This window comes from Artibeus jamaicensis, unplaced genomic scaffold (assembly GCF_021234435.1).
Source record: "Artibeus jamaicensis isolate MK-2021 breed Jamaican fruit bat unplaced genomic scaffold, CSHL_Jam_final contig_65, whole genome shotgun sequence".
Lineage (NCBI taxonomy): Eukaryota > Metazoa > Chordata > Mammalia > Chiroptera > Phyllostomidae > Artibeus > Artibeus jamaicensis.
In genome coordinates this window covers 4,054,713-4,072,912 of record NW_026521913.1, presented here as the reverse complement: position 1 = coordinate 4,072,912, position 18,200 = coordinate 4,054,713, and the positions used below count along the sequence as shown (strand labels likewise).

Here is an 18,200-nt window from a genome sequence, read left to right as displayed (position 1 = left end):
ATATAAATTGAGAACAAAAGAATAATAAAACAAAAATACATTAAGAAACTATCCCCTGTACCTTATATAAGTCCAAAAAGAAATTAAATTATAAATTAGGAAATATTTCAAACTGGACTACAGTAAAGACTACATATCAAAAGCTCTAGAATATAGCTGAAGACTATATGGAGGAAAATAGGTTTTTATGTTAAAAGAGAAAAAATTTATCTGTGTATTCTATTTAAAAAATTAGGGGAAAGTGGCAGAATAATATATAGAAGTTAATAAAAATGAAACTAGTAAAGCAAAGTGCACATTCATATGCTAGAAAGTAATAGAGGGGACTATCAGAAACAAGTCTTTAAAAAATAAAATAAACGACTATCAAGATTGATTAAGAAAAGAATATTGGGGGTAAAAAGGGAACAGAACTAAAAAATTGTAAATAATATAGTAAGTTAATTTGAATATATTTATAAAAATAAAGGCCAATTCCTAGTTTTATGAAACTTCAAATAAGAGAAACTATTTTATACAACCTGTTCCAGATACTAGAAGGAAAGAAAGCTCCCTAACTTCTGTTATCTAACTTGTGTTACCTTCATAATGAAACCAGATAAGGTGCATACTTAAAAAGGAAAAGTTGGGGTCTATCTTATTTAAAAGAGTATCAGCAAAAATCCTAAACAAATAATTCCAATTAAATATAAGAATATTGGGAAAGGATCATCCGTCATAGGTAAGAAACATTCATTACAGGAACACAGGCCAAAAAGAAAAAATTCATCATAAGAACATCAGACAAATATCAGTTAAAGAAGATTTTATAAAATTTCTGATCAGGACTCCTCAAAACTGTCAACGTCTTAAAATGGAAGGAAAATCTAAGAAAATGTCATAGCCAAAAGCAGGCTAAGGAAAAATGACAATTAAATGCACTGAGATATCCTGATTGAATCCTGGAACAGAATAAAGTCATTAGCTTAAAATTACCTAAAGCAGTCTGAGTAAAATTACCTAAAGTCCATACTGAGTAAGTATGGACTTTATATAATTGTTTAATATTGGTTCATTAATTGTAACAATGTGCCATATTTATCTGGGATGTTTAGTAATAGGGAAACTCGATGTGGAGTATATGGGAACCCTCTATATTATCTTAGTAATTTTTGTATAATTCCCAAAACTATTCTTAACAAATTAGTTTATTTTTTTAAATAATTCAGTAAAAATTGTCAAATAGCAATTTTCATCTTGATGATTTTACCCTGAAGCACTGGTAATTTTCATTAAAGAAAAAGGTTCCATGATGAAATCAAGATTGTGTTTCCAGGGTTAACACACATGTTTTTCGCCGTAGATAGCAGCGAATGCCTTGCAGATGACTGCAGCATAATTGCTGGAGGGAACCTCACTGGTTGGCACCCAGACTCTGCTGCTGTGTTATGGCGAAGAATCTTGGGAATCCTTGGAGATGTGAATAATATCCAGTCACCGAAGATCCATGCCAAAGTTTTTGGCTATCTCTATGAACTCTGGTACAAACTAGCAAAGGTACTCTTGCTATGTTACCTTTTATTCTAATATGGAAAAATTGACAGTTTAACATAAAAACTGTGTTGTAAGTCATTACTGAACATACCCTGGAAGAAAAATTAGTTGTTTACATGAAGTATGTTTGATTATCAAAGAAGAAATAATACTTATAGTTTGGTCATTTTATAAATATGAAATAATTATTTCATTAATGTACAAATGTAATATTACTATAGGATATTGAAGAATAGGGCATTGTTCAGTAATTTTAATTACTCTTTTTATAAAACTGATACTGGTTTTATTGTATAAGATTTGAAAAATGTAGAAAAATACTAAGAAGTAAATTGATATCACCTCCCCATAGAGATAAGTAATAATAAAAGTGGTCTTATTTCTACAGATAAATAAATTTTTGTTAGAGTACTTTAGATTTTCATTTTGGTTTTTGTTTGTGTTAATAACATATACTTCTCCATTTTTTTTCAATCCATGATTTATGTTTATACAGTATAACTTGTTGAACCATTTCTTACCATTTAGAGTTCAGCATCTCTTCAGGCATTAATATTCAAAGAAAAACAATGCCCTAATTTTGTATTACATCTAAAACCACATATGGTAAGTTAGACATATAATTTGAAAGGACAGTAGATCTCAAAAACTTGTAAACATTGTAGGTTTTCATTTAATTTATAGAAATTTTATTGGAAGAAGCTATTTGACCATGGAACACAATATTGGAATATTGTTGGGATAAACTGTGTTGTTCCCTAAGTCTTCTTTTTGTGAATTAGATACGAGATAATCTAGCAGTAAGCCCGGATAACCAGTCTTCTCCATCCCCTCCGGTCTTGATCCCACCACTCAGAATGTTTGCATCATGGCTATTTAAGGCAAGTCGATATGTTTTTATTCCTTTATTGTAATTTCCTCTTCCTTCCAGAAATTGAGTTTTAAAAAATGTAATTGCCCAATACTGGATGTTTTGAAGACAGTCTCGGTATTAGTAAAGCCAATGCATCCCACATCTCCATGTGGAAAACTGAAAAATAAATGAAATGTTGGAATGCTCTGCTGCATCTGGAGTTGATTAAATCTTTAAACATCATCTTCTTGGCAGGCAACAACATTGCCAAATGAATATAAGGAAGGCAAACTACAAGCCTACAAATTGATCTGTGCCATGATGACCAGACGCCAGGATGTTCTGCCAAACTCAGACTTCCTGGTGCATTTTTACCTTGTGATGCACCTGGGATTAACCAGTGAGGATCAGGTATTCTGTGTTTCCTTTATCATGGTAGCCCATTATTGGGAATGTGCATGTAACTCTGCAAGTCAAATCAGGGTTTATGGAAATACATAAGAACTGTTAAAATTCTAGGTAGTTTTGACTCTTTCATACACAGTACCACACTGGTCTTTCCAAAATGGAAATAAGATTTTATCATATACCTGTTTCTTCTTCTCACTGACTTTGCATTGAATTTTATTCTATGCACTTCTATATAATCGAACCTTTGCTTATGTTGTCAGCTTCAAAAAAAGGCTGTTCAACCACTTTTTGTTGGGGTTCTACATTACATATTGTTTGAAGAAAATGATCCTGGTCTTTTAAAAAATGTTCAAATGTCTGAAAACTATTGTTGTAGAAGTTAGAATGTATCTGTGTAAGACCTCATTCATAAATTAGGGGTCCTGACATTTCTTGATCAGGAGTTACTTTCATTTCTTCCACAAAGAAATATTGGTGGTTAAGTTGAAAGGAGGTGGCCAAAGGAGTCATTAGCAATAATGTCCTTTTGTAGACCCTGGGTATACAGGGTGGAGTGTGGCCAGACCCTGACCTTCCTCCCTTGAGAAGTCTCCTGCCAGTGAGTAGAGGACAGGAAAGAAGCCAGGAACACCCTGACTCTTGATTTTTGTGTGTGAATGTCAAACAAACAAGTGATGTGATTGATTTGTATTTCACAGAGATTATTCTGGACTGTGCTTGGAGGATGGATTTAAAAAATGTGAAAGTGGTAGGATGAAGTAGGAAGTTGGGCCTGGAGACATATTAATTGGGAAGTAGTTAAATGAATGTATAATTATTTTTTAAATGATAAGAACTAAGATGGTAGCATTGAGGATGGGAAGAATAAGAAGGAAAGAGCCAAGAAATTTTAAGGCATTTAATTTTACCACTAGGTCTTTACCAGTTTTTGAGCTAGTGTAGATATTTATTAATGAACTTGAATCACTCGTGAATTGTAAGTAGTCATCCTTTCTGTATTTCTTTCATTCTTGAATGTGTGATGCAGATACAGACTTTTCAATACCCCTAGGATATACGTAAGAGGTCATTCTCCTGATTAACCACCTTTTCTTTCTTAATAAAGATTTTATTTACTTAGCCCTGGCTGGTGTAGCTCAGTGGATTGAGTGTGGGCCTGCGAACCACACGATCGAAGTTCGATTCCCAGTCAGGGCACACGCCTGGGTTGCAGGCCAGTTTCCAACAGGAGACTCACCAGAGGCAACCATACATTGATATTTCTCTCCTTCTCTCCTTCCCTACCTCTCTAAAAATAAATAAATAAAATCTTAAAAAAAAATTTTATTTACTTATTTATTTATTTATAGAAAGGGGAAGGGAGAAAGAAGGAGAGGGAGAGAAACATCATTGTGTGGTTGCCTTCAAGCGCACCACTACTGACCTGCAACCAGCTTGTGCCCTAAGTAGTCATATGCCTTGACTGGGAATTGAACCAGGAACCCTTTGGTTTCCAAGCCAGCGCTCAGTCCACTGAGCCACACCAACCAGGGCTTCGGGGCTTAACACAACTTTTCTTTGTTGCTTCACAGTGTACTTAAATCTTCCCAACCAAACTATTGCAATACGATCCCTGATTAACAATTTTTTCTTTGATCATTGACCTTTTATCTGAAGTTAATAGCCATTCTGACCATCCGAGTTGTTTTTGTTATATTTGCTCCAATTTCAGCATTGTGTAGAGGACATTTATATTAGGCTAGACTTAGACCCATAGTCTCATTTATTTCCTAAATAATGGAAATAGATGGGAAAGTAGAATTGTTTGTGCTCTGTGCTCAGGTATTTTGCAGGCATCATTGCAGGTGGAAGCATCTTTTGCAGAATGTTGTGACTCAGGGCATGTGGTATAAATAGGGAAGAGAGTTAACTCTCACAGATAATAATGAGATCCCTCAGTGACAGATCCAAGAGACGATGCTGTAGTTAATATTGCTGCACTTGCAAGCAGTATTTTGCTAAGTTTTAGCAGAAAAAAATTACTCAGAAATAACTGTAGAATCTTTTAATTAAATAAAAACATTTAAAGTTGGAAGTAAACAGTATTTCTAGAATGAATTTTCTTGAAAGTCATATACATAGGTGTGAGTTTAGAAACATCTTTCTATTTTTAAGTATGTTGGAGTGAAAATGAAACAATAAAATGAGGTTAAATAATATAACATTTGAGAACCCAAAACATTATTTCGAAAAATAAGATTTCACAGTGTAGAAAAAGTTTTCAAATTTTATACTTAAAATCATTTTCACATTATAATGTATGCCATGTTTTTTTGTTAATTTGATCTTTTGTGGTTCATTGTAAAACACATAAATCCTTTTTTTAAAGATTTTATTTATTTATTTTTATAGAGAGGGAAAGGGAGGGAAAGAGAAACATCAGCCTGTGGTTGCCTCTCGAGTGCCCCCTAATGGGGACTTGGCCCACCACCCAGGCATGTGCCCTGACTGTGAATCAAACCAGCAGCCCTTTGGTTCACAGGCAGGCGCTCAATTTGCTGACCCACACCAGCAAGGGCAAAAAATACACCAGTCTTAAATGATGGCCCATTAGTTCCATTGTCTAAACTTCTAAGACAAAATGGGGATATCATAAATCTATTTTATAATCTCCCTATTTTTTACATTTTTTGTTGAATAGAATTAACTATTTTGCTCTAACCTTTACAATTATTGGTATATGTTTTAGAAGCCCTGGCTGCCAAACAGAATTACTCTAAATAAACTTTACTCCTTTGCCAGAAGAAAATTACACAGATCTTCCAATTAAAGAAACTTCTCATTTAAATAAGAAATATCTCTGGTAATTAGTTTAACTGTGGCCCACATGTCTAAATAGGTCATTGGTGGTTGTTCCAGAACTTATATGTACTTCTGGAAACACATGTTATATTATAAAGGGAAAAGAAAGCTTTTACCTTAAATAGTGCAGTTAAATTCAGTTTTTTTAATTGGCAAACTTTGCACCTGTGACGACTACCATCTCAGGGCTTGTTTCCATATTGTGAGAGTTCTCAAGAGCCATCTTTTATGCAATCTGGTACTAAAGCCTTTGGTCATGCAGAAAAAGCATTATAATTTTTCTTGTTTTTAATAAGATAACTAATAAATAATTTTTTTAATTTTAACGTCTATTAAGTTTCACACTTTAAAATCTAAGGTGCATTTCTTCCTTTTGCCTCTGGGTGGCATACTTGGTCCATACTGTGTGGATCAAGGACCACTACTGAATTTTAAAATTGCCTTAAGGCCCAGGGCCCTGTGAGCATCACCGTGTGACATGGTAATTTTAAAAATGTTTTTCTAAATTTGAAAGTATCAAATTATTTTAGTGGTGACTAGTATTGTGTTGAATTTGAAATAAACTCTAAGATGTTAAAAATCTTTTTTCAGACATAAGGCTGCTTGTATTAATTTGACTTTTTATTTTTTTAAACGTTTTTCTTTTTTTAAGGATTTTATTTATTTACCTTTACAGGGGAAGGGAAAGAGAGAGGGAGAGAAATATCAATGTATGGTTGCCTCTTGTGTGTCCCCTGTTGGGAACTGGCCTGCAACCCAGGCATGTGCCCTGACTGGGAATCGAACCGTGATTCTCTGGTTTGCAGGCCTGTGCTCAATCCACTGAGCTACACCAGCCAGGGCTAATTCAAGACTTTTTAAATTAAAAAAAAAAACTGGGAAATAAATGTCTCACAGATTGTGTTCTGTTATAATATCATGTAAAGTCATCGATTCATCTAATATAGCAATTTTCAGCTTGTTTTCTGTGGCACAGTGGTGTGCCACAGAATTTGTAAAACATAGTACCTGACTATTTAGTCATAGGCACTGACCTCTTGTTAGCTTGTCAAATTTAAAAAATGACAACAGCCAAAATAACAATAGCTGTCGGAGTAAATGAATCAAAATTATATCTGTTTTTTTGTCAGAGCAGAAAAAAATATATTTTTTGGTGTGCCGCAGAACTTTAGTAATTAGCTTATTTGTGCCACAAGGTGAAAAAGGTTAAAAATTGCTGATCTAATATGATAGCAAATTAATTATGTAAACAAATATAGTCACCTCTGTATTTAAATAATAGTAAATTATTTTGAAAGCCAGAATTCAAAATGTGATATTCCAAATCAATGGTTTTTAATATTGGTTGGACCAGTTTTAGCTATTCTAATAACTTTAATAATTTAATAGCTAAAACAATGACCGTATCAAGTAGCAGTGCCCACAGTGTAAGTTTATAGTTTTTTAGTGTGATTGAGAAAAATACTTTAAAGTAGCTTTATTTTCCCTTGACTTTACATTTTTCAAAAATTGATTCTGTTAATGGTTTAGAAAAGTAATTGGGGTCATAAAGACTCTCAGAATAACTAAATTATGAATGAAATTTTGGGTGCTTGTGGGCTTCCCAGCCTGCCTATGAAAGGTCTTTCAATTGGCCCTGCTCTGCACAGCTGCTTTGTGTCTGGGGGGCAGAGAGTCTTTGTTCCCCTGGCACCTACAGTGCCAGACTCTGCTGGGAACTGCATGATTCTGTCCCATTGATTCTTCTTTGCAGTTCAGTTAAAGAAATATCATAACCCATTGTATAAATAAGTAAGACTCAAAAAATATTGACAACTTTTGCCCAATGCCACATATTTTTTATAAAGACTTAGAATTCATAGGCAGGCCTAGCTTATTCCATAGGGTGTATCTTTTTTCATTGATTCACAGCTGACAAGTGTGTCAAGCAAATAGTCCTTGGTCTTATTCCTTCCTTCTGTCTTGTTTTATTTTATTTTTTTATCCTCACCCGAGGACATTTTTTTACTGTTTTTGGAGAGAGGAAGGGAGAGAGAAACATTGATGTGAGAGAGAAGCAGGGATTAGTTGATTCCTATATATGCCTAGACCAGGAAATTGTATGTTCCTGTGCCTGGAACTGGGTTTCAAACATGCAACAGGGATTGAAGTGGGGTTCAAAACAGGCACATGGGCCAACTGGAAATGGAACCCACAACCCTTTGGGTATGGCAGATGCTCCGAACATGCCACACTGGCCAGGGCACCTTCTGTTTTGTTTTACCTGGGCTCTGACCTTGGTCTCACCTGATCTCAGAACCATCCTTTTTGGAATACTGTCTCATGCCCATCCTGCAAATACTTTTCATAGTTGCTTCCTAGTTCATCACCCTCTTTTAATTTCTCTTCTAAAGCTGTTCCTAGTTCTTAGGTTTTCCTAATGCTTAAGCAGACTTTTTACCTCAGTCTTCCCCAAAATATTTACACATGAAAGAAGTTATGGTTTGGATTTATTAAGAACAGTTCCTATTAATTTAATCATTATTTAAAACCTATGGAAATATCAATATGTGTGAAATGGAAAACGACAGTTGAGGAAAGCAATTTTATTTTTCATGTTTCTAAGAACATGTATCAAAAACCGGAAGGTTTTCTTTTCCTAAAATAAGTTAGCTATTTTTAACAGTGATTTACAGATTTAATGCCTTGATGTAATTTTCTGTTATACATCAAAGTGAATTCTCTTTAAATGAAAAGCTTATATTAATGCAGAATTACTGTTGCAAAAATTTTCGTGTAAAAATTCTGGGAAATACTGATCTTTGTCATTTTCATCTATAATGTCATTATCGTACCCTGTTACACACCCGAAAAGCATGAGGCTCTCTTCACTGGAGGAATATGTATTATTTTTTCTGGATGTAACAATCCAGTTACAAATAAGAATCATAGTAATATAAAGTTATGATATAATATAATATAGTGTGAAATTATGTAACTATTCAGAGCATGGACTTCAAGACAGGCTGTGTGAGCTCAGATCTTGACTATCCCCTGACTCGGGTCATTTTACCTTGATGTTCCTTGGTTACCTTACCTATAAAATTAGGTAATTATAGTGCCTACCTCAGTGGGTTGTTTGAAGACTTTGAGGAGGTAAAATATGTAATGCACTCAGTTCAGAGCCTGGACACAATGGCCTTCAGTAAGTGTGAGCCCTTGTAATGATACTGAAGAAGGTGGGGAGAAGGACAGCAACAGTTTGAGTAACCAAGTTATTTTATTTTTCTAACATCTTAGATGTTGGCTTTTTTTTCCTCCATATATTTTCTTTTGAACAAATGATTTCACTAAAAATGTAGCTAGGCATTGTGAAATTTTAGAACATGTGGAGAAATAACCTCTCCCCACACTATGGGTCAAACATAGCAATATGTTTAATTAACTCTTGTGGGATTCTGATGAAACATTTCTTGTGTGCCCCTGGCCCTTGACTCACTTTACCCATTCCTTGCCCCACCTACCATGCCTTAAAAATGAGAGAAATGAGAAAGCTGAGCTCTGTGTGTCACTAACTCCTCGCAGCTGGATTCACGTGGACCCAAATTGTATCTGGCAGAGGCAGCTATGTGGCACTGGAAAGCAGACATGGGGAGTGATGGGTGGCAGCTGTTGTGAAAGTTTTGCCGAGGCACCTGTATTTCTGGTGACACGAGCAGGCAGCCAAGTCTCCACAGGAACTGCTCTGTGGTGTGCCTGGGTGTTTCTGCTTGCCACCTTGTTCCTGGCTACAGAGGGTTCACAGTTGGTTCCCTGGCATATGTAGGAATTCTATAAGCCATTTTATGACATGATATAAATCCCCTTCCTCTTAATCTCAGCAGAGTGGATTTTATTGTCTGCAAGTAAGAACCTGGCTTAGATGGTGACTACTCTGCAAGGTACTATGCTAGGCACTGGCAATACATGATCAGCACTGGTTTATATATTTCAGCTATTAAATGCACTTGTAGTATTTCTTTTTTTCCCCTTAATTTTGGTTACTTTCTTTGTAGCCAAGAGTAATTAACTTGTTTTAGGAACATTTTGCTTTCATTTAATTTTATATTTTAATGAACCTTTTTGCTATACCAACGTTAAAAAAAATATTTTAACCATTACATATATAGTAATATCCTATCAAAGAAGTCAAAATAGTTCATGATTATTGTAACGGATGTTACAACCTCCTCTCATGAGGTATATGATGGAATAATATACTAATAGTCATTTGTAAAAAATATCTCAAGGGGCCCCTCAGTGAGCTATGAAAGCAAGGTGCAGGGGTGATACTTGTAAATTGGCCATACCTGACTCCTTTAATAATCCCAGACAGCCTGTATCATGCAGTGATATGTAATAATTGCATCACCTTTTCTCAGACAAAGAATCGTTCTTTGCTGAAAATTTACTTTTAACTAGAACCATATATGTTAGATACATGTAAATTTATAAATATATTTAAGGCTGAACATAAATGAGTATTTGGTTTCAGAGAATGAAGAATAAAGATGGCATAGTAGGGACCTTGTTTATCTCATATCCAGGGAAATAATTGTAATACATCTCAAAATATTTGTTTTGTACATAAAGATTTTTTAAAGATTCTTTTTTTAAAATTTATTTTATTTTATTTTTTTATATTTACAGAGGGGAAGGCAGGGAGAAAGAGAAGGAGAGAAACATCAATGTATGATTGCCTCTCACATGCTTGCAACCCAGGCATGTGCCCTAGACCTGGAATCAAACCTGTGATCCTTTGATTCATAGGCTGGCACTCAATCCACTGAAGCCACACTAGCCAAGGCAGAAAGTATTTTTTTAAACCATTGTTTGAATTCATGGGATTTTAATGCAATTCTAGTAGGATAAAGTGCATATTTATAAATTTAAAGGTCTACTTGATGTTTAAAGGATTAAATAATAACCTTGATGTGTTTCAGTGCAGGAAATTTATAAGGCTAACTTAAAAGCTTTGTTTAAAAACAATTCTTGACTTCCGCCAAGATGGAGGTATAGGTGGATGTGCCGTGCCTTCTCACACAACCAAGTTTAGGGACAACTAAATATTAGCAACACAAAACTCAGCCAGAACACGGAAAATTGAACTTTTCGGAAGTCCATTAACAACAAATTCTGCAGCCTGACCGGTAAGGGGCGAAACCAGTGGCTGGTCAAGCGGGGTTGCACAGGAGGACTCGGTCAGACAGGCTCAGGCGCGGAATCCAGAAGCGGAATCCAGAAGCGGAATCCAGGCGCAGGGTTGGACCTAGTGAGCGACCCAGCTAGTGACCAGGCGAGGGACCGTGGAGGAGACAGCGGGGAAGCGGTGCTGCGTGTTGACTGGGGTCGCCTATTTGTGCAAGAGCAGACAGGCGAGGGAGTGGGCGGTTCGACCGGGGGCCAGCGTCCCTGCGGCTAGCGGCAGTAGAGGGCGCCGCCATTTCCCCGCTCTGACCACACCCCCACATACAGCGTTACAGCCCAGCGACCTGGGAGTCCAAGGCGCCGCTCCTCACACTTAAAGGGCCAGAACAGACCAAAAATGTCGCAAATTCTCAAAATCCCTGAGCCCATAGACCTAAGCGATGAAGAAATAGCAAAACTCTCAGATGCACAGTTTAAAACACTGGTCATCAGGATCCTCACAGAACTGGTTGATTATAGCCACAAATTAGAGAAACATATGAAGGCAAAACTAATTGAAATGAACGGAATTGCACAGGAAACCAATAGCGATGAAAGGGAAACTGGGACTCAAATCAATGGAGTGGACCAGAAGAAAGCAAATAATGGCCAAACAGAAAAGAGTCAGGAAGCAAGAATTCAAAGAAATGAGGAGAGTCTTAGGAACCTCCAGGACATCTTTAAATGCTCCAATATCCAAATTATAGGGGTACCAGAAAGGGGAAAGGCACAGCCACCAGTGGAAAACTTATTTGCACAAATAATAAAGGAAAATTTCCCCAATTTGGCAAAGGAAATAGACTTCCAGGAAATCCAGGAAGTTCAGAGAGTACCAAAGAAGTTGGACCCAAGAAGGAACACACCAAGGCACATCATCATTACATTAGCCAAAATTAAAATGAAGGAGAGAATCCTAGAAGCAGCAAGAGCTAAGGGGACAGTCACCTACAAAGGAGTCCCCATCAGACTGTCAGCAGATTTCTCAAAAGAGACCTTACAGGCAAGAAGGGGCTGGAAAGAGGTATTCCAAGTCATGAAATCCAAAGACCTACAACCAAGATTGCTCTATCCAGCAAAACTTTCATTTAGAATGGAAGGACAGATAAGGTGCTTCTCAGATAAGATCAAATTCAAGGAGTTCATCATCACCAAGCCCTTATTATATGAAATGTTAAAGGGACTTACCTAAGAAAAAGAAGTTAAGGAAACATGAACAGTGAAAGGACAATAAACTCACAGTTATTAACAACCACACCTAAAACGAAAGCAAACTAAAAGGACAGCTAGATCAGGAGTGGAAACATAGAAATGAAGATCTCAAGGAGGGTTAGCAACAAGGGAGTGGGAGGAGGAGATAGGGGAAGAAGGTACAGAAAATAAGTAGCATAGACAGTAGATAGAAAATAGATGGGGGGGCAAGAATAGCATGGGAAATATAGAATCTAAAGGACTTGAGACACATGGTCATAAAGTAAAGGGGGGTAATGGTGGAGATGGGGGGGTAGCGTGGAGGGGAATGAAGGGGGGAATAGAACAACTGTAACAGCATAATCAATTAAAAAAATAAAAATTAAAAAAAAAATAAATTCCTACAGTGAAAAAAAAACAACTATTCTTAAAAACTATAGGGTTGTACAGTGAGTAAAAATAGGACTAAGTCCAGGCCTTATTTCTAAGGTTTTTAAAAATGGGGAAATCTATCTTCCAAGACTATAGGATGTAAGATAGCTTCAAAATATATCCAGCGTTTGACTTTTATGGATGACAATCTTCTTACTGGAAAATGAAAGACCTGGGTGCTAGATTCAGCTTTGCCACACACTGGCCATGGGGACTTGCCGGATCACAGATGGACAAGTGAAAGAGCTGGACATGAGGACCTCTAAGGACCCTCCTATTGAGCATTCTTGGAGCCTCTGATTTATTTTTAAGCATTTTATTACTAGGGTCACATTGTTCTTTACTAAATGTAGCTTAAAGGCTCAATAAACTTTTCACTTGGAATATTTTTTTACTAAAGACCTAATTAGGTTCTGAACGGTATATACAGTGGTGTGATGCATGTAAATGAGAATCTATTAATATCCATCAACTTGTGCAAAAGGCCAAATTAGTGATACACAAGTTAGAGGAATTACACTGGGTTGAATACTCCTAGTTAACTTGGTTTAGAGGAGCTCTCAGAAGTAGTAGAATTTGAGCAGGAATTTCAAAGATGAATAGGATTTAGATGGTAGGATAAGAAGCAGGGTGGAATGTCACATATCAAAGATACAGTCATTCTCAGGCCATGTTCAAGGAACAGTGACCATAGTGATTTTGATTTAGTGTCACATATGTGCACTGTAGAGAGCCTTGATTCAGTCTTTTTTATCCAATGGATAATGGGGAGCTGTTGAAGATTTTTGAGCACAGTACTCAACATGACAAAAACAAGCATTTTAAGAAGCTTAAGCTGGCTTACAACCAAGGCTACTTTACCCAGCAAGGCTCTCAATCAAGATAGAAGGCCAAATAAAGAGCTTCCAAGACAAAAGAAGTCTAAAACAATGTGCCTCCACAAAACCAGTCCTACAAGAAATACTAAAAAGACTGCTTTAAGGAAAGGAAGGAAAAGTGAGAGATGGAGAGGAACACAGGTACAAAAATGGCAATGAATAAGTACCTATCAATAATAACCTTAAATGTAAATGGATTAAATGCTCCAATCAAAAGACACAGAATAGCTCAATGGATAAGAAAGCATGACCCTCACATATATTGCCTACAAGAGACCTACCTCAGGACAAAAGACCATTACAGACTAAAAGTGAAAGGTTGGAAACAAATTTTCCAAGCAAACAGACAAGAAAAAAAAGCTGGGGTAGCAATTCTCATATCGGACAAAATCGACTTCAAAAAGAGGGCCATAAAGAGAGACCCAGAAGGTCACTTCATAATACTCAAGGGAAGAATCCACCAAGAAGATATTAACATTGTAAATATATATGCACCAAACGTAGGAGCACCCAAATATATAAAGAAAATCTTAGAGGATTTCAAGAAAGATATTGACAGCAACACAATTATAGTAGGGGATTTTAACACCCTACTGTCAAAAATGGACAGATCTTCCAAACAAAATATCAACAAAGATATTGTGGCATTAAACAGCACCCTAGATGAAATGGACTTAACTGATATATATAGAGCCCTTCATCCCAAAGAAGCTAAATACACATTCTTTTCAAATGCACATGCAACATTTTCAAAGATACACCACATGATAGGACACAAAACGAGCCTCAACAAATTCAAGAAAATTGAAATCATCCCAAGCATTTTTTCTGACCATGAGGGACTGAAATTGGAAACCAACCCCCCAAAAAAAACCCAAAGCACCCAAAATCATGGAGACTGAATGGTATGCTATTAAACAATGAATAGGTCGAGAATGAAATTAGGGAAGAAATCAAAATGTTTCTGGAAACAAATGAAAACAAACTCACAACAACCCAAAACTTATGGGACAGAGCGAAGGCAGTCCTGAGAGGGAAGTTTATAGCAATACAGGCCTACCTAAAGAAGATAGAAACATTTCAAACAACCTAACCGTACACCTGCAAGAACTCAAGGAACAACAACAAAGACAGCCCAGAGCAAGCAGAAGGAAGGAAATAACCAAGATCAGAGCAGAACTAAATGACATAGAAACTAAAAGCACAATCCTAAGGACCAATGAATCCAGGAGTTGGTTCTTTGAGAAGATAAACAAAATAGACAAGCCTTTAAGTAGGCTCATCAAGAAAAGAAGAGAGAGGACACAAATAAACACAATCAGAAATGAAAGAGGAGAGATTACAACTGATACCACAGAAATAGAAGGGATTGTAAGAAATTACTATGAAGAACTGTATGCCAAGAAATTTGAAAACCTAGGTGAAATGGACAAATTTCTAGAAAAATACAGTCTTCCAAAACTTAATGAAAAAGAAACAGAAAATCTGAACACACCAATAACAGCAAGAGAAATTGAAGCAGTAATCAAAAATCTCCTGAAGCACAAAAGCTCTGGACCAGATGGTTTCACAGGAGAATTCTACAAAGCATTTAAGGAAGAGCTAACCCCTATTCTTGACAGACTATTCCAAAAAAATCCAGAAGGATGGAAAACTCCCAAATTCTTTTTATGAAGCCAGCATCATCTTAATTCCAAAACCAGATAGAGACACAACAAAGAAACAGAACTTCAGGCCAATATCGCTGATGAACATAGATGCTAAAGTCCTCAACAAAATATTGGCAAATCGCATCCAACAATATATCAAAAAGATCATACACCATGACCAAGTGGGATTCATTCTAGGGATGCAAGGATGGTTCAACATTCCCAAATCAGTAAATGTAATACATCACATAAACAAAAGCAAAGACAAAAACCACATGATCATATCAATAGACGTGGAAAAAGCTTTCGATAATGTACAACACCCATTTATGATAAAAACACTCAGCAAAATGGGAATAGAGGGAGCATTCCTCAATATAATAAAGGCCCTATATGAGAGACCTACAGCCAACATCATACTCAATGGGCAAAAATTAAAAGCTTTTCCACTAAGATCAGGAACAAGACAAGGTTGTCCACTTTCACCACTTCTATTCCATGTAGTATTGGAAGTTTTAGCCACAGCGATCAGGCAATAAAAGGAAATAAAAGGCATCCAAATCAGAAAGAAGGAAACAAAGCTGTCATTGTTTGCAGATGACATGATAGTGTACATGGAAAATCCTATAGACTCTACCAAAAAACTGCTCAAACTAATTAATGAATTTGGCAGAACAGCGGGTTACAAAGTCAATATCCAGAAATCAAAGGCATTTTTGTATACCAACAGTGAATCAGCAGAAGCAGGAATCAAGGAAAAAATCCCATTCGATATAGCAAAAAGAAAAATAAAATATCTGGGAATAAACCTAACTAAGGAGGTAAAAGACCTGTATGCAGAAAACTACACAGCCCTGAAGAAAGAAATCAGGGAAGACACAAACAAATGGAAACATATAACTTGTTTATGGATTGGAAGAATTAACATCATCAAAATGTCCATACTACCCAAAGCAATATACAGATTCAATGCAATACCTATTAAAGTACCAATGGAATATTTCACAGACATAGAACAAACAATTCAAAAATTTATATAGAACCATAAACGAGCCCGAATAGCAGCTGCATTTTTGAGAAAGAAGAACAAAGTAGGAGGGATCACAATACCTGATATCAAACTGTATTACAAGGCCACTGTAATCAAAACAGCCTGGTACTGTCATAAAAGGCACATAGACCAATGGAACAGAACAGAGAGCCCAGAAATCAACCCAATTCTCTACAGTCAATTAATGTTCAACAAAGGGGGCAGTAACATAAAATGGAGTAAAGATAGCCTCTTCAACAAATTGTGTTGGGAGAACTGGACAGCTACGTGGAAGAAAATGAAACTTGAGCACCAACTTACACCATACACCAAAATAAATTCAAGGTGGATAAAAGACTTAAATATAAGCCATGACACCATTAAAGTCCTTAGAGGAGAACATTGGCAAGAAAATCTCAGATATTTCACGCAGCAACATTTTTACTGATATGTCCCCTAGAGCAAGGGACATAAAGGAAAGAATAAACAAATGGGATCTCATCAAAATAAAAAGCTTCTGCGTGGCTAGAGACAACAGTATTAAATTAGCAAGACAACCAACTGTATGGGAAAACATATTTGCCAGTGATACCGCAGACAAAGGTTTAATGTCCAAAATATACAAAGAACTTACACGACTCCACTCTAAGAAGACATCTAACCCAATTAAAAAATGGGAAAAGGACTTGAACAGATACTTTTCCAAGGAGGACATACAGAAGATCTAGAGACACATGAAGAGATGCTCAATATCCTTAGCTATCAGAGAGATGCAAATTAAAACCACAATGAGATACCACTTTACACCAGTCAGGATGGCTATATCATAAAGCAACAAACAACAAATGTTGGAGAGGGTGTGGGGAAAAGGGGTCCTTAGTTTACTGTTGGTGGAATTGCAGACTGGTACAACCATTATGGAAAACAGTATGGAATTTTGTCAGAAAAATAAAAATCGACCTGCCTTTTGATCCAGCAATTCCACTGCTAGGATTATATCCTAAGAATCCTAAAACATCAATTTCAAAGAACCTATGCACCACAATGTTCATAGCAGCACAATTTACAATAGCCAAGAGTTGGAAGCAACCTAGGTGCCCATCAGTAAATGAATGGATCAGAAAATGGTGGTACATATACACAATGGAATTCTATGGAGCGGAGAGAAAGAAGGAGCTACTACATGGAACTGGAAAGTATTATGCTTAGTGAAATAGGCCAGGTGTTGAAAGACAAATACCATATGATCTCACCTGTAACAGGAAGCTAAACAACAAAACAATCAAGCAAGCCGAATAAAAACAAAGACACTGAAATAGAGAACAAGGGGACAGTGACCAGAGGAGAGAGGGAAGGGAATTTAAGGGGGAAAAGAGGGAAGGATTTGGAGGAACAAATATGAAGGACACAGGGACAAGAACTAAGGGGGGATGGAAATGGGAGGGAGGTGGAGAGCACTGGGTGGGGAGGGGCTGGGATGGGAGAAATAGACAAAAAACTACTTGAAAAATACCTAAATAAAATTATTTAAAAAATAAAATAAAATATATCTTTGTCACTTAAAAAAAGCTTAAGCTATAGTCATTATGTGGGAAGGATTATAATCAGGAGAGAATAATGACAACAAGCACAGAAAGGGGATTACTGTAGTAATCCAGGGGCAAGGTGATGAGGACCTAACAAAGAATGAGATATGGATGAGGTTTTTGTGTGCGCACAAATTTATTTATTTATATGTGTGTACACATGTAACTATTTATGTACATGTATGCATATGTGTTTTGGGTATATTGTGTGTATATTTGTATGAGTGTTTATAAAATATTTTGGACAGGTAAAATATAATGCTGAGTGGTAAGTGCCCTGAGAAGGTAGATTCTTGACACTATACCCATTATCTCTATAAGCAAAAGTTGATTCAGAAAAGCAAGGAGATGAATTGAGGAAAGGTTCCGGGGGTGGGGAGCAAGGTATGCATGATCCCTTTCTTCATCCTGGACATTGTTGCATAAGGTCAGGGTAGATATAGCAGGGGTTGTCACCCAAAGAATTCTTATTTGTTAGGAAGTAGAAATACGTGGAAAAGATTTCCAGGTATGTTTTCTCTCTGCTTGAGAACATATTTTCTACCTTATTGTAATTCAAACAGTTGATATACGAAATGTAAATTTTTTTACATT

The 18,200-nt window shown here is 36.4% G+C and overlaps 1 protein-coding gene across 2 annotated transcripts in view; it reads left to right on the top strand.

Annotated features, from left to right (window-relative positions):
* Positions 1-18,200, top strand: part of RALGAPA2 (Ral GTPase activating protein catalytic subunit alpha 2) — a 431,148-nt gene that overhangs the window by 204,233 nt on the left and 208,715 nt on the right. For both annotated transcript variants that reach the window (XR_008392593.1, XM_053670940.1), the window contains 3 exons: positions 1,343-1,536; positions 2,316-2,414; positions 2,642-2,797. Coding sequence is in view for 1 of the 2 variants with exons in the window: in XM_053670940.1 (XP_053526915.1) it covers positions 1,343-1,536; positions 2,316-2,414; positions 2,642-2,797 (449 nt within the window). In the remaining variant the exon portion in view is untranslated. The remainder of the gene's footprint in view (positions 1-1,342; positions 1,537-2,315; positions 2,415-2,641; positions 2,798-18,200) is intronic.